This window comes from Acanthochromis polyacanthus, chromosome 8 (assembly GCF_021347895.1).
Source record: "Acanthochromis polyacanthus isolate Apoly-LR-REF ecotype Palm Island chromosome 8, KAUST_Apoly_ChrSc, whole genome shotgun sequence".
Classification (NCBI taxonomy): Eukaryota; Metazoa; Chordata; class Actinopteri; family Pomacentridae; genus Acanthochromis; species Acanthochromis polyacanthus.
In genome coordinates, this window is record NC_067120.1 from 15,772,055 (window position 1) to 15,795,454 (window position 23,400).

The window sequence follows — 23,400 nt, forward strand, 5'->3', positions numbered from 1 at the left end:
ATACTGAGCCCTCTATTAAGTAATTTACCACCAACTGGTCTCCAGACTGGCCTGAAGTGATTCTACTAATCATCACTGCACATAGAAATAATTTATGGGTTTTATTCATGAGGAGAAATGCAAGTTATTCCAGCCAGTAAAAAACTTAGGTACAGCAACCACATAAATGACTTGGGATTTTGAATAGACTGTATTCATCTTCGTCATCTCACAAAAACTCTACAAAATATAGAAATATCAACAGTTTAATAGTTACAGTGGGTTAATTTATAAAGTATACACATTACTGGGCAGGTTTTTTTCTTTGAAAAGTCTAACCCCCCCATTTATGCAGTATTTTTAGCTATTGCCAAATCAATGCAACAATGATAATAGATGACTTTAAATTATGTTAACCTTAGATAACAGAATAGAATAGTTTTTATATAAAGAGCAGGCATGTTGATGTGTGCTACCACAGTTATTAAAATAATAATATTACAAAGAATGACTGTGTTTAGCAATGAAGTGATTAAAACTTAACAGAAATGAATGACTAATGTTTCGTGGAAGCTGCATGTCAGAAATGATTCTGAGACGAGAATCCAACCCATCAACCTTTGTCATTGTGTACACAGGAACACTAGCGCCGCTAGTGCTAACATCTAGAAGCTAACATGCGCTCAGCAGCAATGCTAAGTTGCTATGTTTGACAGGCTTAATGTTTGCCATGTTCACCAGCTTAGTATTTTAGGATGCTAGCATTTGCCAATTAGCAAAAAATTCAATATGTAGTTGAGGCTGATGGGAATGTGATTAGTTTTGCAGGTATTTGGTTCATGGAAATGTTGCACCAATGATCCAAGAGGGGATTTCAGTTCTAGCTGACTGATGGGGAGTACCAGGATATACGTCATGCCCAACTTACATGGCTGAAGTTAGGGAATAATCCATCCATCCTCTGTATACTGCTTTGTCCTCACTAGGGTCGCGGGGGGTGCTGGAGCCTATCCCAGCTGACTCGGGCGAAGGCAGGGGACACCCTGGACAGGTCGCCAGTCCGTCGCAGGGCTACATACATAGACGAACACTCACACTCGCATTCACACCTACGGGCAATTTAGGGTAATCAATTAACCTCAGCATGTTTTTGGACTGTGGGAGGAAGCCAGAGTACCCGGAGGAAACCCACGCATGCACAGGGAGAACATGCAAACTCCATGCAGAAAGATCCCAGGCCCACCCCGGGATTCAAACCAGGGATCTTCTTGCTGCAAGGTGAAAGTGCTAACCACTACGCCGCTGAGCAGTCCGTTAGGGAATAATGATATACTAAAATATCTGGAACTTGTACCAGTCAGTTAGTTAAAACTGAAGAATCCTTTTGGATGAGATGTTCAAGAACCATAAAAACAAAAAAGTGAAGTCCAGTAGTCTTATACTGATGTTCTTAGAGCTATAATGACCAAGGTTACTGAGAATCTACACAGACATGAAGCAAAGCACTGAACAACGTGGCACAGTAACTTGATGATGGAGGTTGAGGAAAGTCAAGGTAAGTTATTGCAGTTCACTCTGGGGGGAACACGGACGTCTGTTCCAAACCTAATGGTAATCTATTCAATCAATGACAAGCAAAAAGACACTCAAAACCATAAATGTGAGCTACGCGGTGCTGTTTGAGCAGGTTTTTCCTGGCTCAGAATGGGCCTTTGGGAAGTGACTACACACAACAGTAAGCATGATTAGTACACGCACCATGAAGGAGATGCATCTGTATCTTTAGATTTTTGGCAGAAATCTTTAATTTTCCTGTTTTTTCTGACTATCTGATGAGCAAGCATGTCAATTATCCATCAGTAATTGGAAATACAATCAGCAGAACTTGCTAAAACTTGCTATTTTTATTCTCAATTCTTACTACTTGGCACTGTTGATTTTCCTTTGGCGCTGGTTGAAGCCTCTCTGGGGGGGGCGCCAAAAATTCCTCCACACAGCAAAAACCCGGTAGAGGAAACATGAGAGTATTACTAAAGTTGGGATTCAATCTCAGAGTCATGAAAGTCTGTACACAATTTTATGGTAATCCATTTACCAGTTGTCGAGATGTTTCAGTCTGGACCAAAGCAGTGAATCAACCAACTCACAGACTGAAATTGCCATTTATAGACCAAACAACATGGATGAAAAAATAAGCCGTCAAATGGACTTTGAATTAGGGATAGTGTTAAGTATGACAGCTCATGACTTAGAAATGAATCACAGGAATATTTAACGAGGTCGAGAACAATGTGCTACCAGGGAGGAACTCTCATGAACCCTGAGTGCAAACAGTAATGTTCATTTTCACATTGCTCTTTTTCATTTGTGTCCAATTACATTTTACACAGGGATCAGTTTCAACAAGCCCAAGAACATGTTCATATTGTACCAAACAAGAATGTGGTGGACAGAACTTTCCAAATGTGCGATTCGAGTTTCACAGTTGGAGGAAACTGCAGAGTTTACAGCTCAATGAAAATGAAACATTACAGACTGCAAGTATTTTTACATAGGACAACGTATTTTTAGCCGAGCTGGTGGAGCATCTCGGTCTTTGGTCCAGACTGAAATATCTTCAGGTATTGAACAGAATTTTATGTAGATAGTCATGGTGCCCAGATGATGAAACTGCTGACTTATATGATTTTTAAGATAGGTTCCAGGTTGGAATTGGTAAAACGCATTACAAAAGGAAGCACGCTGTAAGGATGGACATTTGGATTCAATGTGGATTGATATATTTTTAAAAAAAAATGCAATTGTATCTGTTCTTTAAGATGTTGTTTTTAACCCTTTGATGCACAGTGTGGGTCAGGAGATATCCATTTTCCATTGGATTTGGCTCACTTTTGGCCCATGTTGCACATCAAAGGGTGAAAAATACTTTCTATTTTGATGAACCTGCAGCCTGGTTAAATTAAGAGTTCATGTTTTTTTTCACACCTCACATTAGCTGCATCATTTAAAAACAAAATGGTGACAGGAACTGATTGCCACTGTATCTATAGAACATATCTGTATAGCATAACATTAGCCAATATTCCTCTAATTCTTTAATTCTTAAAAAAACATTTTTTCTTTGAATTTTGACCCTCAATCTTGTTCTTTAATTTTCAAACTGCCTGGTTCCCTTGTTTGATTTGTGTGTGAATCTAGCTAATTATTCCTTTAAATTGTTGTCGTTTTTACAATTTATTTTAATTAACTGCGCAGACTTGTCTCATATCTTGCTTGATTGTCTCTATGTTTGCATGTTTTAACTGTCAAAGTACTTTGTGAACGCTGTTCTTAAGGGTGCTACATAAATAAAGTTATTATTATTAATATTCAACAATCACTTTTATTATGCTGTGCCAAATGTTTGCAAAGCCACAAATAAAGTAACCAAGGTTACTTTTTCTAAGAAGTTAACTGTATTTGACTGTCAAACTTTGCGTTGTATCTGAAAAGACCCCTTCTCGTTGCATACACTGCCACACTGAGGTGAGCGGCACTCTGTCATTCTGTATAATACAAAAACACATTCAGTTTTAGTCATGAGACTGCTGAGCTTTGACATGTGCATGTGTATCACATTTTCAATAAATCTACAGGATGCTGAAGTCTGAATATTTAGACATGCACAGTGAATCTGGGTTTGTATACAGCGGCCTCCATAGCTCTCTGCTCTCCTTTTTACCTGAATATCAGAGATACCTCAGAAGCCACTGTAACCATTCGGTGGTGAGCTGGTTTGCTGAGGCAGAGTGGAGGCGAATTGAATGGTCTGCAGTGAGAGGCTGTGGGTTGGGTTTCTCTGAGGTTATGGTCATTCTCCCCTGGGAAAGTGGTTAGGCCTGGCTGTTTACTTTGGAGTAACCCTGCCCCTCCCCTTAAACTGTTCACTCTCCGCTTGGTAACCCATGATTACCGACGTTGGTGCACACCTGTCAGTCCTGACCTCTTTATGAAAGAATTATTAGCATGCTTTAATTTTGAAGGTACAGCTAAAAGAGCTGAAACTGGACAAAAACACAGCCATTGTAGAGCTTCTCTTCACTTTTGGTTGCGCGGCGGTTTGGAGGTTGCATGGCCACCACCTTCATGTCACAGCAGGTGTGTGTGAAGGGTTGAGGGGAGGGAGAGAGGTGAGGGTTGGGAGGTTGGGCAGGGTGTTAGGACTGGACTTAATGGGTAGGGGCTGAGGTAGTGCATGCATCTTCACCCAAAGAGGAGTTTGACTTTCTCTCAGTGCCTCTCTCTCAGACAGACTCACACAGGCTCACTCACAGTGCTGGAGTGAAAAAGCGTCTCGGCTCTGCTCTCCAGCTTTGGCCACCAGAGATGATGCTTCGGTGTTACTCTTTATGATTTTCGTGCAGGACTGAGCAGAGTGGCAGCTCTGCAGCTGATGGACTGCTGCTCTTTCTATCTTTATCCCTCTTTTAATTTGGACACTGGGGAGAAATAAATAGCTCAACACACACTGTTGGGAGGCAAATGAATGGAGCAGACTCGCAGGGGATTTCCCCAGGCTGCATTTGCACCAATGGACCTGGACTCAAGTTCTGAACGGGCCAAATTGAATTTGGCCAAATAATTTTCATTATTGTTTTTGCAAACATATATTTTTTGCAACAGGATCGTCTCTTAAAAGATTGCAGCTTTTTGTGGATTTTCACTGGAGGAAAAAAACCCACAGCATGTAAGTTTCTTCTTTATTCATACAAACTGTTTACTGTCTAGAAGATCTTATGTATTAGAAACCGTATCATTTTTCATCTGAAACGAACTCGTAAAAATGAAACAGCTGAGCATTCATTTAGAAAACTAAGTCTTATTTAATTAATCAAAGTGACTGATAATATTTATTGTGTCCTTCAGATGTTTGGCTCAAGGATGTGCTCTATAGTCATGCTTCATCAGTGGAGTCTGGCAGTGTTCTTGCTGTGTTCCCCAGCGACATTTGATGGGAGACCAGTTGATGCACTTAGTAGCAGAACGTGAGTTATTTAAGAGCAATTCTGAAAAGTTTAGAAAAAATAGTTTGCAATAATGTACTTAAAAATTGCCAACTTTATTAAAAAAGTGTTTTATTTTTTTTAAAGATTCCATGTTTTTTGTTAAGAAACCAGTTTACCCGAACATGTTAAAATAAGGAGGTTTTGTCTGCTGTAACTATGCCTTAAACTCACATTACTGACAGCTCTCAGACTTGTTTATGCTGCCACCTACTGTACTGAGGTTTCCTGAAGCCTGACCTTAAATTTCAGCTGCCACCACTTCTAAAACTATTCCCTACATAAACTCACCACTGTGGTGTCCAATAAAATTCCGACATGGGTTAAACATAAAAAGAGAGTTATGAGAATTGGCACACTGGCAGCACAGATCAAAACAGGTTTTTAAAAGCCTAGAAAAGAGAAATATGTGCTGCCTTAATACAGGGTTTGGCTGTAAGATGCCAATATCCTGTCTCAAGAAGTTTTTTTTTGTGCTTTATTTCTGATTGTAACACATGTTAATCTGTCACTTTCTGCTGTCAGGAGGAGGTCAGTGAGCCACGCCCAGCTGATGCATGATAAAGGTCGCTCACTGCAGGAGTTCAAGCGCCGCATGTGGCTACAGGAGCTGCTGGAGGAGGTGCACACGGCCGATGAGTATGCACCACCTGTCCAGAGCAGAACGCCGAGCCAGACCTTCAGTGGAAACGCTCTACACCAGAAGCCCCCAGGGGCCACCAAGGACCTCCCAGACAGGTTCAGGCTGGACAGGGAGGGCCCTAACCTCCCCCAGGAGACCAACAAGGCTCTGGCTTATAAGGACCAGCCACTTAAAGTAGCCACCAAGAGGAAAAAAAAGGTGAGGTTAGGCCGGCGCAGAGAGAACGACAAGAAGAGGAGGAGAGCGCGGTCTGTCTCAACAAAGGGGCCATAAAGGAGGCAGCAGCCTGCATGAGAGACCCCCAGTACCTTCACGTGGCGCTGCACTAAGACACTGACAGACTGAGCCCTGACAGACTCGAACCGCTCCTGACTCGGTCACTTCAGATTAAGGCCCCGGGGTTGTGCTTGTATGATAAAATGTTGCAGCGTTTGTATTTTTGCCTTAAAACAATCCCACTTCCTGGAGTGTCACCACAACATCTTCTTAGATCCATATTTATTTGGAAAATCTTTACGCCTCTGTAACCCTGATTGTCTTCAAAACAATGGCATATATTGTAACTTCTAACCAGCACAAGTTGAGCATAGGAGGAAGTATTTATTTCTTAAATATTATAACTTCACAAAAACTGGGATGTTGAGTGGTCTGCTTTTGTTTGGCTCTATATGTGTTGACTATCATGGACTTACAGTCATGACAAACTGTTCAATGAATACATCTGTTCAAATGGTTCTGCCATAATTTATTTCACTTTGAAAATGTATATTTATTTTGTGAATGTATCACGGTGCTGCTGACTAAATTCCATAATGCACTTTAGTTATATCCTGTAAATGTTCTTTTGTGGTTGAGTTTTACTTTGGTGATGCTTTTTTTTGATGGTCCTGGTTTCCGTTCCCTCCTTAGATCCCTCATGGACTTATAACTTATTGGATGCTTTGTCAAACCCACTCCCATCATTTTGCATTTATAGTTTATTTTTTATAGAAAAAGCCCAAGTCAGGGGCTATCAGACTCCTATAATGTTCTGCACTTGCACTGAGGGCATACTGTACAGGTTTCCAGTTAATCAAACATTAAAAATGTAGCCATTAGAGAGACTTTGATTCATGGTGTCTTTCTTCACCACAAACATGACGTTCAAACATGAAACATAGCGTTCATGACAGGAGCTAGAATGACTTGAGTAAACAGAAAATCAACCAGCAGCATTTATTTTGTATTATTGCTTAATTGTTAAAGGTTTTTTTTTTCCTTGTTCAAAATGCTTTTCAATGTATTTCATGGAATTAAATGGATTATCTTTAGATTGTGGCTAGTGAGAGAAAAGAAACTTTTGAAGAAGTTACCTTTACTGTTGGAACTCTGAATAATTTTTTCACTTTTTCCACAATATTTTAATGTATTGTCATGATTATTTTTTCTATTTTTGAGAACAAATTATAATATTAATGTTAAGGTTAGCACAAATGCGAGTAGATTTCAGAAAATTGTTGTTGTAAAATAACTTGGGTTGAACTGAACTTCTTGTTTTAAGATTTAGAATGACAGAACTGAAGAAGACTCATGGATGAGAGGAGAAACATTGTCAACAACCAAAAAGAGAAATCCACTGAATGCTATAATCTAAAACCTTGGGTCGATATGAAGGAGACTAAGGCTGTTCATGTTCATAATCAATGAATCTGCTCATTAGTTATTGTTCTGTCGAAAACATTGAAACGCTGCTTGTTTCGTCCAAGATAACATTTCAAAATTATACATTATCTTTACTATCATAGAACAATATTATTAGCATACCAATCTTCACATGTTTCAGTGTGGTAGGAGAAATTGCTTGTCAATTTTGCAAGAAAAAAATCTACCAATTACTCAGTTATGAACATTAAAAAAAATAAATCAGCATTCACGGTGCGTAAAATTGAAACTCGGGATGTTCTGCTTGGAGAAGATAAAAATAAGTTTAGCATGTGGGTCGACACTGATTTTAACACTGATTCAGGGAGCGGAGTGAAAAAAGCACATCAATGTTTTTGTTGACTTTTGACAGGGAAAGGACACACCGAAGCTGTTAATGTCCCACTTGAGATCACATGACATGTTAACAGCCACTGAATGAAAGGCACCGACGCTGGTAATGGAGGGCTTCGCAAATGCATCAGCGTCAGCTATATCCTGTGCTAAGAGCAGCAGTGTACACCATAGGCCATTAGCTGACAGAGTCGTAAATGCTGTGGAAAGCCTGATAAAGCCACCGTTAGAAGCCTGCCGCTTAAACTGGAGAAATCAATCAAACAGTGGAGAGAGACACTAATATCTCCACAGAGGAGGAGGAACGGAGAGCGTAATCAATGGGCTGGACTTTTTCTCTTTACAGACTGACCGCCTTAAGGTGGTTCAGAGTGTTGAGTTTAAAATGTGATTCTTATGGCACGAGTAAAACCCCAAAATAGCATCTTCACAGACTGAGAAGAAGGGCTGACAAGTCAACCTTCCATTGAGCATTTATAAGCTCATAAAGACAGTATATAAACAATAATGGTTTAATGGTTTAAAACACACCAAAGTTGTAAAGACACATCAGCACATTTAGAAATGTCTATAGCTCCTTCTCCTCATACGTGATGTACAAACAGTTGTGAACATTTGATAATATAGTATAATATAGATGTGGTTATTTATCTATAAAGTAGTTTAAAACAGCTTTTTCACATATTTGAAATATGAATTTTAACAACACATTTTTAACTTCCCTATCAATGACTTTTTACGTGTGCATACAGGTAATGCATTACTGCTACAATCCAACAACAGGCCAACTGCACTGCAAACCATAGACTGTATATATAGTGGACGTAGCATCTGGCTCCAGAATTGAAGCCCACCCGGAAGTGTCAAAAACTTGCAATATCACGCCGTCCGCTAGGGTTGGCTCCAAAAAGCTTTTGCTCCATAGACCCCAATTCATTTTTGGAAAAAATAAAATTTGATAGACTGATGTTCTACAGTTCAGGATTTTTCCCCGTTAGTTTTCATGGTCAAAATGAGAGATCAGGTGGCCGATCTTAAAATAAATCAATACTGAATTTTAAATAAATCGTTGAAGTTGGCGGAGCCAGGGGGCGTGGCTATACTTGATAGACAGCAACAGAAGCCTCTGCGGTAAAATGTGGGCGGGATAAGAGAGTCCTCAGCCAATCCTGCCCCTAGTTGCTCTCCGGTCCAGCCTGTTTGATGACGCTTTTTATATCAATGGCTCCAAAAAATCCAAAACAGCGACCAGGAAGTAGCAAAATCCGGGCTTCATTTTCTCGGCGTTGAAACCAACGGGTGACGTCACGGTTAGTTTACGCCTGCTGCAAACCTGTCAATATATAAACAAGTTTTTATCAGTTTCTATGTTTTTGTACCTATTTTACCTCTCTATCTATGGTGCAATTTGACTCTAAAGTTCTAAAGTTTGGGTTTCAGCCCAACATAAGCTCCAAGAGCATTTTTTTCCTCTGTTAAACAACTTTGAGCTACATTCAAGCCACATAATTAGGCTATTAATTGTGCTTTCTTCTATTCTCTTCAAGTTTGCTTATCATTTTTATACTGGAGATAATACATTAGTAACACAACCACTATAAAATTTTGGAAATAGGTCAAAAAAATGTATTAAAAATTACATACTTTTATCAGTGGGTGAGATCTGAAAGGCTTTGTTGGATCATTCCTTCAATAGGCCTTCTTTTGCAGTTATGAATGCTGTTACAGCTGTTAGCAAAGACACTATTAAACCCCTATTATGTCCTTATGTGTTTACAACTGCAGGGGTTCTAACATGTTGCAAGAAATTACACAAACACCCGCAAGCAATGACTGGACATGACTGTTTTATCAGCAGCTGACCAGAGACCATTTCTCTTTAAATCCAGTCAACCAGAATGAATTTGACTCAGGTAATGTTTGCCTTTCTTCCCTTCACATTCAGCGATCACACTTTGTAATGAATCCTCAGAGGCTGCAACCTCCTCTCACCTCCTCAGTCCATTTTAACAGGATAGAAACCAGTAAAAAACAATTATCCAGTATACATAATGAGGACGGCTCAGTCATAGACAAGACACGGCTGAGGAACAACGATGGTGAGTATGACAAAAGGATGAATCTGACACAGTTTTAAATGAACTGTGAAGACTAACGCCTGTACGTGTTCACCCCTACATTTATTGAAAATGTAGCTTTCAGTAGCTGCCAGCTATGATTAAAAAAATACTTTTTCAAACACATTTTCTCCCCAGTAGGGGGTCACATTGTTCCCTGTATTCTTTGTGTTTTTGTGATTTTACGTCGTATAAGTGTTTAGCGAGATTATTTTGATCTTTTCTATAACTCATGGGTTTTCAAAAGCCTTACAGATGATTATTTCAAAAAACATTTTGACCGTGCTAGAAACAAAAGTTGTATCTTAATATTTAGACATGTTATATAATTTTTCTTTCAGTAGAAATAACACTAGTGGGGCTGCAGTTAACCATTATTTTTCATTATTCCATGTTTTCGTCTATAACTATTCTGTGAAATCTAAATATTTTTAATCGTGTTTTTTTTCAAGACCTAAGTGCCTTTGTTTGTTCAAAAAATAACCCATAAACCAGTTATATTCAGTTTTCCATCAAATATGATGAACAAAAGAGTCAAATCATCTTGCTTGAAAAGCTGTAAGCAGCAAAAGAATTGACTGGAATTTGGAATTGATGTGTTTTTGATTTCCAGGTGATGTCAAGCTGATGACAACATGGCGGCTCAGAATACCTTTGGGCTGATCTTTGCCTGCACCTGTGGAGTGATCCTGGGAATCGGGCTCTGTGCCAACCTGCTGGTCTTCTCTTTGTTTGCCAAGTACAACACGTTGCGTAAGAACCGCCTGGACATCCTCCTCCTCAGCATGACTCTGGCTGACTTTCTTACCCTCCTGCTCATCCCCTTCACCCTCTACTCCGCCGTCAGCTTCACCTGGCCTCTCGGCAACACCTCTTGCAAGGTCTACCAGTTCCTGCTGGCCTTCAGCCTGGCTGCCAGCACCTACTCGCTGTGCGCCGTGTCCATGACCCGCGCCATGATCATCACCAACCCATACCAGCCGCCCAACATGGACCTCGTCATCCTCATGTTTGTCTTGGTCTGGGCCCTCAGCTTCTTCATCAGCTTGCCTCTGCGAATGTTTGCCACCAAAGAGACTCTGGACCCGAGCCTGGCAAACTACTCCTTCTGCCTTCCAACCATTCATGAGCACCACTACCAAGTGGTTCTCAGCCAGTTTGTGCTTTACTACTTTGTTCCAATGCTAGTAATCGCCTTCAACTATGTCCGTCTGGCTCTTTTCCTCCACAAGAGTCCCGTAATGTCGGTGTCCAGTGCCAGAAACACCCGCAGAGCCTCTGTCATGGTGTTCTTGGCCGCTGCTACCTTCTCGGTATGCTGGCTGCCTGGCTATGTGCTGGAGCTGTGTGTTTACCTGGGCCTGTATCGCCACGGACAGGCCTGGGAGATGTTCTACTTCACCTGCACTGTGCTCCAGTACCTGCACCCCTGCATCAACCCGGTGCTCTATGTGCTGCTGTCTAAGCGTTACCGCCACAGGAGGGCAGCCTGGCTCTTCAGCTGCAACAGGAACCGAGTGCAGCCGCAGGTCATCAGTGTCACTACAGACAGCTTTTAAATCCAGCTCATTGGCTGAAGCATCACGCAATGAGCGTTAATATTATTATTACAGTATGATATCGTTTGTACAAATCAGATACATTAGTGGATGTCTTTTTGCTGCTTTCATTAGCTCTCATTTTCCTCTCAATTTGCGGTAAATGTGAAGATAAGTAGACAAAAAAGGAACAGCCAGGATTATTTTTTTAATCGAGACACATTTGCTATTCACTAAAGAAAAATCAGCAGGAATCATCCAGTCTTAGTATCTTATTTTGAAAGTGTTTTGTTTTAGGGAAACTATGTAATCTTACTGCAGATACTCCAGTACTACCAACCCAAGACTGTGAAATTTAAAAGGAATATGATTATCTTTGTAATGCTGCATTTCTTTCTGTCATTTTTTAAGCAATTAAAAGCTCAGTTCTATTTGATGGCAGAACATTGATTTACACAAATTGGTCCAGTCTTATTCCTTTTTTTTCTTCTTTTTGTTGATTTTGTAGTGGTCTGTTGTTGTTAGTCTGTCACACTTTCTCTTTTGTTAAACGTACTAGAAAAAAAATATCATTGGCACACCATCCTGCACTGCCATTTCAAACATTTTTCTTTTTTTTTTAGTCTTCATAGACATTTGAAGATAAATATGTAAATACGGGAGAAAAAAAGCATCTGTGTATCTTGTATGTGTATAAAACAATCATCAATGCAAGAATATGTTCTGATTATGGTGAGTAACCGAGATTATTTTTCCCACAATATCAGCGACATAAAGCCACACTTTTCAAATGACCTTAAGTGAAGATAAAATATTGCAATGCTGAATTAATCATATGAGCATCCAGTTTGTCCTCTCACCCAGACAAATCCTTAACTTACACTCTACAGGAAACAACAGCAGATTTATCTGATAACGTGCTACTGAAGCGCATTAAAGGTGGGGGTGAGTTGATGTTTTTGTGCTTCACAGTAGCTGGTCTCCATTTACAGCATGGTTATTCTTCCAGACAGCAATAAATCATTCAGTAAGCTTTGCTACTTTGGCGGAGGATGCTCATTAAATGTGGGCTATATGATCCACCAGGATTACACTACATAACAAGTAATGAAAAACCGTGGCATAAACCACAACCTTCCACCTTCATACTGTTTAATTGAGTCATCAAAAATGACATTTCAGCAACCCCAAGTCTAAAATCTCACTCTGGACGGAACAACAAGATTCTGATCTCCAACAGTTGGATGATCACAGCTGTTTCAGTTTATCACTGAAGAACTAAGCTAACAAATAGCCACCAAACACAAAATGACTGTAATTCACAGCTTCCAAGTGTGATTTTGTTCAACATATATTTCTCTTAGCGTCTTCCAGCTGCATGTTCACTATCGTGTGAATACAGACGCTGGTTCTTTCAAACTCACATTTTTTTCTGAGCACAGTTTCAACTCCTCTTGACATGTGGTTCAGTAAGTTTTGGCTGCATTGGATGTATCCTCATGTGACTTCAGGTCATGCGGTCAGAAACTGACAGGCGGGTTAATCACATGTTTATTACACAATCCAACGTTACCTACACTAAGTATTTTAGGGATGACTGCTCCTTTAAAAATTAGCTTAATCCCCCAGGAGCTGCTGGCTGTCCGCTGTGTGGATCAGCAGTTAAACCTCCAGCGTCAGCGTGCCATTCTTCGCTCACTAGCAGCACAAACACATGAGATAAAAGCAAACACCTGTGTTCACACTCTTTTCTCAGGCGGCTACAAGCCTGAAGTTTGGAGTAAGCAGAGGGCCGTGTAGCAGGTGCTGTAGTTACACAGAAAGGGAAGGGACTGGGAAAGGGAATAACAAGGCTGGCTGAGTTCTGGCGGCCGCTGCAGTAATCGGAGACCACCTGCCCCTCCCTCTGTCAGCTCGCCCCCTGACTTTTGGCCTTCTCTTTAGCGTACTGCAGGGCAGCTGGCCTGACTTGTACAGACCGGTCAGACCAGCAGCCAATCAGCTCGTTGAATCTGATGGAGCAAAAGAGAACACGTGCACAAGAAGCGCATGTATTAAATGTACTTTTAGGTCAGTGATTGCTTTCCAAAGGGAGTCCAGGTACGACATTTACCTTTCAAAAAAATATTCGTAAACAACAAAAGTCAAATATTTGTCCCATAAATGTTGTTCATTGCTCACTGAAGTGCTTTCTAATCAGTTATGAAGGCCCCCAGGAGCTGCTAGAAGATGCTAACACTTCCAGAAACAGGTGCTTCTGATCCATGTTTATCAACTGAAGCCTTGAATTATCAGAAACACCTTTCAGTGTCATCAGTATAATACAGTCCAGTACACTACAACCAGTCACTGTCAGTTCTCAGTAATAAACATGTAGTTGTATCGTTTTGAACTGCATCAGACTGTACAGGTTCATTTTTGTCTACTACTTTAGAACTAAATTTATTGTCAAAACTAATATAACACACTTTCAGTTAAATAATTTGCCATTTGGTCAAAATCATAAAGCATACTAGTTCCTGCTTTTCAAATTTTTTGCATTTTCTGGGTTTCTTTGTAGTTTCTAGATTCCTTGGACAAAACAAGACACCGCAGTGCTGATTGACTGAACCAAATCTGTGATGCATAAAAATAAATCAGGTGTGGCCCGTCAGGTAGATTTTAGAACTGTGATGTTCCAAGTTCATAAGATTACATTTTATTAAATCTGAACTTTAATTAATCCTCCTCATCACAAGGACTTAAGCATTTATTTAAAGTATTTGACTAAAAATTTCTGACAACAATATGCTGCTCATGTATTAACTATAGTACATACTGGTTTCTCAGCTTCAAAAGTCATTGTCCAGTGATTGAAGACAGATGTGTCAGACGAGTATCGTGCCCTCAGACTAACAGGTGTCTGTGCAGCACTGTGCAAACGCTTGAGGCACTTTGGATGTTTAGATTATAAACCATCGCACACTATCAGGGAGGCGTCTGACTAAAAATAACTCAATTTCAGTTTTATTTGACCTTAGGTTTGATCTAGAGCTGACTTTATTTACCTTTTTTTGCTAAAATAATTTTATATCCCACAAATCTGAAAGTGTGCTTTCAAACACAATGTCATTTTTTGAAGGTTGTCAAGTGTTGTATATTCACTGAAGACATCAGAAAGTGCTGCAATGAATAAAATGCATGTAGAATTTCTTGTCCTTCATTTCTGTTAGATCCTATTTTGTTAGTAATTCCAGTTGAACATTTTAATGACAAGTTCAATAACAGAACTGCCCACTGACACGTTGTTATAAGGCTGCTGCATATGCTGTAATGTCCAGTTTTGATTAGGTGACAAGAAAAAAGTCATTTTTTTTCAGATCTCATTCTGGTCTGGTGATGAGGATAAGGAGGTCTGCTGTTTTTTAAAATTCTCCAAGGCAACCCTGTTCAATTTTGGTGGAAAATTTCAAAAAATAGCCACGGCTTTAAGGGACTCCTTCAACAAATTTTTGAGGCCTGACTGAAAAATCTATCATCGACAGACACTTAATCAATAGCAATACAAAAATCAATCAATGAAATGCTAAATACATTCACATTAACGCTTTAGATGCAAGCTGCCATGAAAGCAAAAACAAAAAAACACAAACTTGTCTTGCATGAACAAACCTGAAGCGTGTTCCCTCCCTGGCTCGTGTCACTCATGCCATTCACTCAGCCATTCATTTAACAAGTGCCTTGTCGCCTTTCACTGCTCTCCCTGCAGCTTCTGTGCAGGTCAACAGATCATTAATTATTGCATCTTACTGACGTCAGGTCAGTTTACCTCAAAGTTCATTTTACTTGCTTTTTTCATTTCTATATTTGATGCTTATTAAAGTGAGATCTCCGCTGGAGCTGCAGCCAGATCGTAATTTAATGACCCTGTCACTTAAAACTCCCCAGTGTGATCACTATGCACTTACTACATGAAGCAGAGATTCCAAACAGATCTATGTTTACTGAGATGATACCTTCCTGTTCATCATTATAATGTAATGTTAGATCCAAGTGATGTGTGTTTCAAGAATGTTGGTGCGGTTTAATCAGGAATTTCAATAAATATTTGAGTTATATAGATCAAATATTTGTACATGCAGTACCTTAAACTTATTACTGTGTACCCCTGTGCTAAAAGCTAAACGACACAGTATGCCTTCAGAGAAATTACTGTATTATTATTGTATCTTCTAATGAACACATTAAAAGTAGAAATAACTGAGCTTTAGAGTTTTATACATTCGCACCTGACTACAAAAAAATAAAGTCTCATTCTTCTGTACAAAGATAATAAAAGCTTGGGCTAACTAACATAGCCCGAATAAGAAATTAATCTCCTCATTACACTCATTTAGCCCTTTATTCAGAACATTGCACTAATACTGATTTCAAAACAGCCTCATTTTCCTCTGGCATGGATTTCACAAGATGTTCAAAACATTCCTTTGAGTTTCTGGTCCATGTTCACATCATTTCCGCAGACTTTTTGGCTGCATGCTCATGTTGCAGATCTCCTTCTTCTCCTGCATCCTTAAGGCTACTGAAGTTCACTGAACTCAAAGTCATGCTCATGAAACCGGTTTGAGACACTGACTTGGCAAGTTACCGTGCTAAAAGTAGCCACAAGAAGATAAATTAGGGCCACTTGTTAAGCCTTGGGAAGGTAAATTATGGTAATAAAAATGAATGTGGTCAGCAACAATATTTAAATAGACGGTGGCATTCAAACAATGACGGATTAGTATTAAGGGGTCCAATGGGTGGCCAACAAAACATTCCTCAACATTTATCACACCAAAACCAGCAGCCTGGACTTTTCTGAATCCACCACTGGCTGCTTAAGCAGAAGCTCTCTACAGCTTGTATTTCCTGTTGTAGCCCAATCACTCCATGGTTTGATTTTATTCAACACATTACAGCCAAATAATTGGCCAAGCGGATTGTTGCATGAATAAGCAGATGCAGTGGTGTTCCTTTTAAAGTGTTTTTTCTTTATATTGACTGATACTAACTCACTGCAGATATACTGTGTTGGTGTTTCCCAGTCAATAATAAGACATTTCAGCCCAAAATAAGATTTAAGGTTATCTAGACACTACATCTTGATTTGTCAAGCAGCAACAAGTTGATTTTTCAGCTCTAAATTCACATGTTCTGCTTTTATCTTGGTTACAGTCACGATGAAAAGCACACTACAACAAATCTACGGTTTATGTATGAACATGATTGTTTGTGCTGTACATGTATTGTAAGAAACAATCATTGGAAAACATTTCACTTTCCATCCATTCTCTATACACAGCTTTATCCTCACTAGGGTCGCGGGCTGGAGCCTATCCCAGCTGACTCGGGCGAAGGCAGGGGACACCCTGGACAGGTCGCCAGTCTGTCGCAGGGCTACATATACAGACAAACAATCACGCTCAGATTCACACCTTTGGGCAATTTAGAGTGATCAATTAACCTCAGCATATTTTTGGACTGTGGGAGGAAGCCGGAGTACCCGGAGAAAACCCACGCATGCACAGGGAGAACATGCAAACTCCATGCAGAAAGATCCCAGGCGGGGATTTGAACTGGGGATCTTCTTGCTGCAAGGCAAAAGTGCTAACCACTACTCCACTGTGCAACATATGCTAAATGTAATAATTAAAAGAAGCAGCATAATACCAACAGTAATACTAATATTAATATAAGAAAAGCTCAGATGGATTCACATCCCCTTGTGACTCTCAAAGTACATGTTCAAAATGTGAATTTTCAAAGGAAATCTCCATGAAATTTGCCTGTAGGCCTCGTCTGTGTCAGTTCACCTGCTCAGTAGACATTATATGAGGCTTCAAACAGAGATTCTGAGGTGTTTGAATGCAATCAAAGCCTACAAGGATGGTCACACATGATGTGACAATGCAGCTCATGAAACAAGACGAGAATGAGGTGATACTTATACCTTGGTGGGCCTATGACGCACGTTGAGGAGGGCAAATAATTTTATTTAAATTGCTGCACTTTGTGGCTTTGGTTAGTTGCACTTGAGATCAGCTCTTTTTAGGTCTTGTGAACAATAACCCCTCACCAAAGATCACTGACTCTGCTCAGTTTCTTCCTCCCTATTGTGTCAGAATAACTGAGAATAATTTAGAGAAAGTGGTAGTAAGAAAATACTCTTCAACAGTACTCACAAAAAGATGGCAAATCATGGCCATAAATAAATGTATGTGATTAGCAACAATATTCAGACAGATTGTGCCATTAAAATCATGATTTACTGGTATTAAGGGACCTAATTAACATGTGTCAGAAGAACATTCCCCATCACCCATCACGCCACCAGCGGCAGCAAACTCAGCGCTCATGTAACACAAACAGTTTCATTCAGGCAAACAAGTTGTGAAACATTTCCTCACTGCAAACAGCAAGACCCATCAGCGTTTACGCAACATAGTTTGTCTTCATGCAGACCAGATATTACAACACCAAGGAAGACATTACCAAGCAGAAGGAGAGGAATGCTTTCACCTGCTTCTACTCTATCAGTGGAAATGGTGTCATTAGTGTGAAGTCACAGTAGCTGCACTGAGCTTTGGTCGACCATTAACAGTTTATCTCGGTGGCATCACACTGCTGGTTGTAGCGACAACTTGAACAACACCATCTTTCACCACACTAAATCCATCAGGGTGTTGTGCTTGTTAAATTAGGGAAGGTATAACCATGACTAAACAACAAGCTAATAATGCTATTAACATAAAAAACCAAGAGCATTTCAGTGACGTTTTGTGTCGGAGTTTCTCGTTATTCTAAGTGTCGACACTCAGATTTAAATTTTTACTGCATTTGTGTATCAATTCCAAATCAGTTATTAGTCTCCTTGATTACTAATAATCAATATCCACTCTCATGGGTTGACTCCAAATAGATGCAGTGGTGTTATTGCTCCATCAGTTGTTCATACTTTTGCCACTACATTCATGTACCATAAGATCAGAGCTTGGCTCAACAGTTGCCTTACATGTATATGACAAATCTATAACAAAAGCAACTGATTTTACTCTACTTTGAACGGTGTTTCAGTCATTACAGTCCAAAATATCTGAAGCCTATTGTTAAGGAAAAATTGTAGGTAATAGGTCATTTCGAACCAACATACAGAAGGTGATCCCTTGACTCCAATTGGAGACACACAGAAGCACACCAACTGCTCAGACAGACAACTATTTGCTGATATAGCAACAACAACAAGGTTAGATCCTGCCTCTTTTCCCTTTCAGACAGTATAAACCCTGCAAGGACAGAGAGACTCCTCAGAGTTGATACTGACAATGCACTTGTTATGTCAATTCTCCTGAATTCAGTAAAGCATTTTTCTCTACATCAGTCATCTGAGTGTTCCTGAGTTCGCCTCTGGTGTTTCCTCACCTGACATCGCAGAAATTCCCTAACACCTATCTTATTTCTCTCCCTGTAGGTTGAACTGAGAAGTTTCAGCTCCATTTCCAACTACAGGCTAAACTTTTTTGCTTTGGTGTGAATACCTATGAAAGGAAGAGATCACAACACATTTTGCTTTGTAGGTTTTTTCCCTTTTACTTAACAGTAAATAAAACTGCCCCCTCTCTCCATTTCTTTCTGGAAAAGCACCAACAATATGTTGTTTTACTTTTCCAATAGACAAACAACTTATTCTGCGATATAACTCACTTTTCAGTGAGAAATAATCCCTCTCAAATTAAGTTAAGTTGCATAAATAAAACCATGCATGAAAATCAAAGTAGATGAAATATATTTCATTTTGTCAGATAATTTATTTCTATTATTCTTCAAGGCTTCCAGTTCATCACCAGCATCACTGCCGCTGGTTGAGCCATTTATGGTAATACACAATCATTTGTGTGACAGTATTAATAGCTGACAGATCAAAAACCCCACTGCATCCATATTGTCCTCCACATATTCCTCTATACGTGGGCGTTATTCTTTTCAAATTTAACCCACTATAACAATACTACACAGCCGCATTCATTACCAAATGAATGTAAATGCCAATGGTTCTACTTATTGAATTTTGTGAATTCCTTTGGGACCACATTCCTGACACACTCCATGAGTTAAGCAATGCACATAGCTGACAGAAAATAGTTGTGGCTACACACTGTCAGATCAGAGGGCTCTTGCCCATGAGCTAATCATTCCATGTGCCATATAGGCAAGTGTTGAAGGAGTGTTGCCTGTTTATTTATAGGAGTCTCGAAGGTTCCACCGCAATGAGTTGCTCTTTGAGCAGGATTCAATTACAGCTCTGGTGAAAGATGAAAATACAGCATCTATACAGACACAAACATGAGTGTAAATTCTTAATATGAATGTATAGGCCCAGTTTGTAGTGGTAGAATTACAATAGCACATATTGGTGATATTTTATCGAAAACAGACACTTCAAATGCAATATTAAACACATAAAGGCGACAGTATGGATATTGCTCACAGGCACCTTATTTATTTTCTCAGTATCCCAAAGGAATTGTAGTTGGAGGACAAATATATGTTGTGCTTAAAATACTATACAAATACATAGTATAACAGCTGTTATAATAACAGCACCCTGCATAATCAGGCCAGCTCAGCATGTGCTGTCATCATCCCAAAACCAGTTAACCAGCGACTATATGAGAAACCCACGGGCCCCCTGTGCTCATAAGCTGCATTACAGGAACACAACAAAGCAAAGATGTCCCCAGTAGCACTTGAAAAGAAACAACAGAAAGTAAAGAAAAAACAAAGACATAATTCAGCCCATGTGCTTGGGAACAAAGGCAAGCAATAGATTTAATAAAGTACAAGTTTCAGTGCTGTAGACTGAGAAATCCCATCAGTCACATGGCAGCGACTTGCAGTCCAGATGCTCAGCAATGGCCCCAGTCTGACCTAATATCACAGTTCAGCAGTCTGTTTGCATTGTGGAGCTCACTGTAACATGGCATGGTTTGGACACGGCAGGTGAAGTGCAAGAAGGGAAAATGTTAAGAATGAGTAAGCTGAGCTCCAGAAGCACTGGCGCCTTGAAGTGGCAGTGTAAACATGATTCTTCTTTTAAAAAATAAACACAAAAAGGAAATCTGCACTTATTTCAGTTTATCCCGAAACTATTTAAGCAGGCATAATGTTATGGATCATTTGACTGTATAATCTTTGACAGCCTGCCAAAAAAAAAAAAAAAAAAGATGCACAGAAGAGCAATTCAATTTTCAATTCAATTCAATTCAATTCAATTTTATTTATATAGCGTCAATTACAGTCAACTCGTCTCAAGACGCTTTACAGAACCCAAATGCCTGACCCCCAGAGCAAGCCCAAAGGCGACAGTGGCAAGGAAAAACACCCTTTTAACAGGGAAGAAACCTCGAGCAGAACCCGGCTCTATATAGGGGGGACCCATCTGCCTGCTGGCCGGGCGGGTTGAGAAGGACAGAAGAGGGCAAGGGGGAGGGATGGGAGAAGAGGGAGCACAGAAATGTATTTTGGCTACCTGCAAAAGAAGAGTTACTCTGAGATATTGGCATTGATTTGTCAGCAGCAAGTGATATGTGCTTAACAAGCTTTTAAGACATTGTAACTGTAGAGTAAGTGGAACTGGAAACAAGTTAATGTCAGAATTATTGTTATGTGATTCAATTAATAGATTGTTTTTTCATTGTTTTATCTGTATCTTTAACAATTGATTCATTTTTTAGTCTCTAGTAGTAGCAAATATCCAACTCAACTTCCAAGAGCTCCAAGGTAAAGGTAGTTTGTTCTTTGCCTGAATAGAAACTGCAGTTCCTAAAATGAACTCTAGTGAGTGGTTCCCAAATTGAACCAATCCCTGCTGACTCCTTTATTAAAATGTCCAACTTTACAGCAGAAATGCACATATTTACAGCCTAGTATGGAAAATGTTTTTGGTCTCTACAGCTAATTTCCCTTTTTATAACGCCTGTGCAGTGTATAAATCTTTAAATAGATCGCCGGTTTAAATTATACTAAGGCTTCAGGTAATTCAGAGTCTGGCTGCTTTCACTAACAGACGGATTGCCATCATAGGACAGTTCAGAGATGTTTCCACAACCCATCTCAACTCAACTCCTGCTCCATCTGTGCTCATTTTTGAAGTCAGGCGGTGACAATGAGCTTCAAAACTACAGGAAGCCTATAGGTGTCAGTGTTTATCCATCTTTATACAAAGTCTACGGTTTCATCCAGTCCACAGTGCAATCTAAAACCGACACTGTGCAATTACATGAAACAAAGAAAGCAGCAAAGGCCCACATCTGAGACAGTGGAGCCAAAAAATAATTACCAGATAAATGACTTTACTGATTATGAGATTATAAAGATTGTTGCAGATCTAATCAGTTCTGGAATAATCTTTCAGCTTTAGTAGGAAAACTCCTGATATATGAAACCCTGTGTAGCCTGTCTGTTCGCTCCATCGTTTGTCCTGTAGAGGGCTGTGTTTAGACTGGAACTATCCCACCCAAACAGATCCCCAGTCCATTACAGGGAAAACACAACTCATGCATGCTCACACCTACTGCCAGTAAAAAGTCCCCATTTAATCTAACATGGATGTCTTTTGACTGGAAGCAAATTGGACACAGAAAGGTCAGATGGCGGGTCTGAATCCAAGACTTTCTCGCTGTCAAGTGACATTGCTTGAACCTGTGTAATACGTGAAAATATTCTGGGTGAGGCTCAGCAGCACAATGAGAATGTTGACTGCTCACACGCATATACGAATAATAATAGCAGTCAACAGGAACTCCGTCAGTCTGGTGATGCCAAGAGAGAGAAATCAGAGTAGAATGATATACACATAAAGTTACCAATAAAAATTTAACTCTGAGACCTTTGAAGTCCTTCTTGATTAATAACCCGTGTGTGGGTCTGCTGTGAACTGATCCCCCTGCGGTCCCCCTAAGGTTGGGTTTTGGACGACACCGTCTGCTAAAAAAGGGAAAGGCTTGATCAAGGAGTGAAATGATAATCCGAGGTAGGTGTGGGATGGGACATGCTGATGTAATTCCAAGGAACCCTGCCCTCCGGATCTGAGGTATCCAGTTTCATCTCTTGCTGCATGCCTCTTTACCTATCAGCAAAAACATGAACATCAACTTCAGATGACAGCAGGCTAAAATTGGTGGCTATCAAAACGCAAGAACTGGCAAGCAGCACGGCTGGGGTATCCGCTTTCTGGAGTGGAAGCCCTGGGTTCAGACACCTCCGGGTGAGGAGGCTCTGCGGGTAATGGGGATGGTATAAACACAGCTTAGGCTCTATTAGGCAAAAACTTTCACACTATTAATTAGATGCAGCTGCACACGCTCCTCACAGCTTTGCCATATACACTGGCTGATGAGTGAAGACTGAAAGTTCACCTACAGTGTACGTTTTATTGGCACTGTATCCCTTTCACTTTTTGACTAAGAATAGCCGTTATTACTTAATCAGAATTCCGTTACGGGCCTTGCAACAGTTTAAACTCTTGAATAGTGCAGATTTGTCCATCATGTACTGTTTTAGTAATTTGCAGATCTCTCTAGTTCTAAGTTGGACCTGAACTAAATTTTCAAAGTGAACGAGATTCTATTTAATGTTGGCACATATAAACCATACAATACAAAACTATATGCAACCTAGACAATAAAAAAAAAATCATTTTGCTTTACTCTGTGTATTTGTAATTCAAGATCACCAGTAAGACATTATTTATATTGAACAAAACTTTAAACACAGCATGTAATATTTACTGAGTCACATGTCTGTGATTGAGGTTGTAAATGCTGCTTCTTGGATGTTTTGCCACTCTTCCTGAAGAACTTGGTAAAGTTGGTGGACATTTTGGGGGACAGGATCATGTTGTCCATACAGAGCGTCCCACAGATGTTGGACAAATGATGTGTCTGGAGAGTCTGCTATGGAAGGGCAACGGATATTGACATGAAAACAAGCTGTGTCTTGATGAAACATTAAGTGATGGAGGAGTATGA

The 23,400-nt window shown here is 39.9% G+C and overlaps 2 protein-coding genes across 2 annotated transcripts; both read left to right on the forward strand.

The window, feature by feature from the left end:
- The first annotated feature begins 4,236 nt into the window (after positions 1-4,236).
- On the forward strand, positions 4,237-6,763 carry LOC110950270 (parathyroid hormone-related protein-like). The gene is made up of 3 exons (XM_022192743.2): positions 4,237-4,705; positions 4,885-5,003; positions 5,547-6,763. Exons 2-3 carry the CDS (start codon positions 4,885-4,887, stop codon positions 5,935-5,937), a joined length of 510 nt encoding a protein of 169 aa, XP_022048435.2. The 5' UTR covers positions 4,237-4,705; the 3' UTR covers positions 5,938-6,763.
- Positions 6,764-9,666: 2,903 nt separating this feature from the next.
- LOC110950296 (galanin receptor 2b) lies at positions 9,667-11,813 on the forward strand. Its single transcript, XM_022192797.2, has 2 exons — positions 9,667-9,797; positions 10,429-11,813. The coding sequence occupies exon 2, from the start codon at positions 10,451-10,453 to the stop codon at positions 11,372-11,374; it is 924 nt and encodes a 307-aa protein (XP_022048489.1). The 5' UTR covers positions 9,667-9,797; positions 10,429-10,450; the 3' UTR covers positions 11,375-11,813.
- Positions 11,814-23,400: the final 11,587 nt, after the last annotated feature.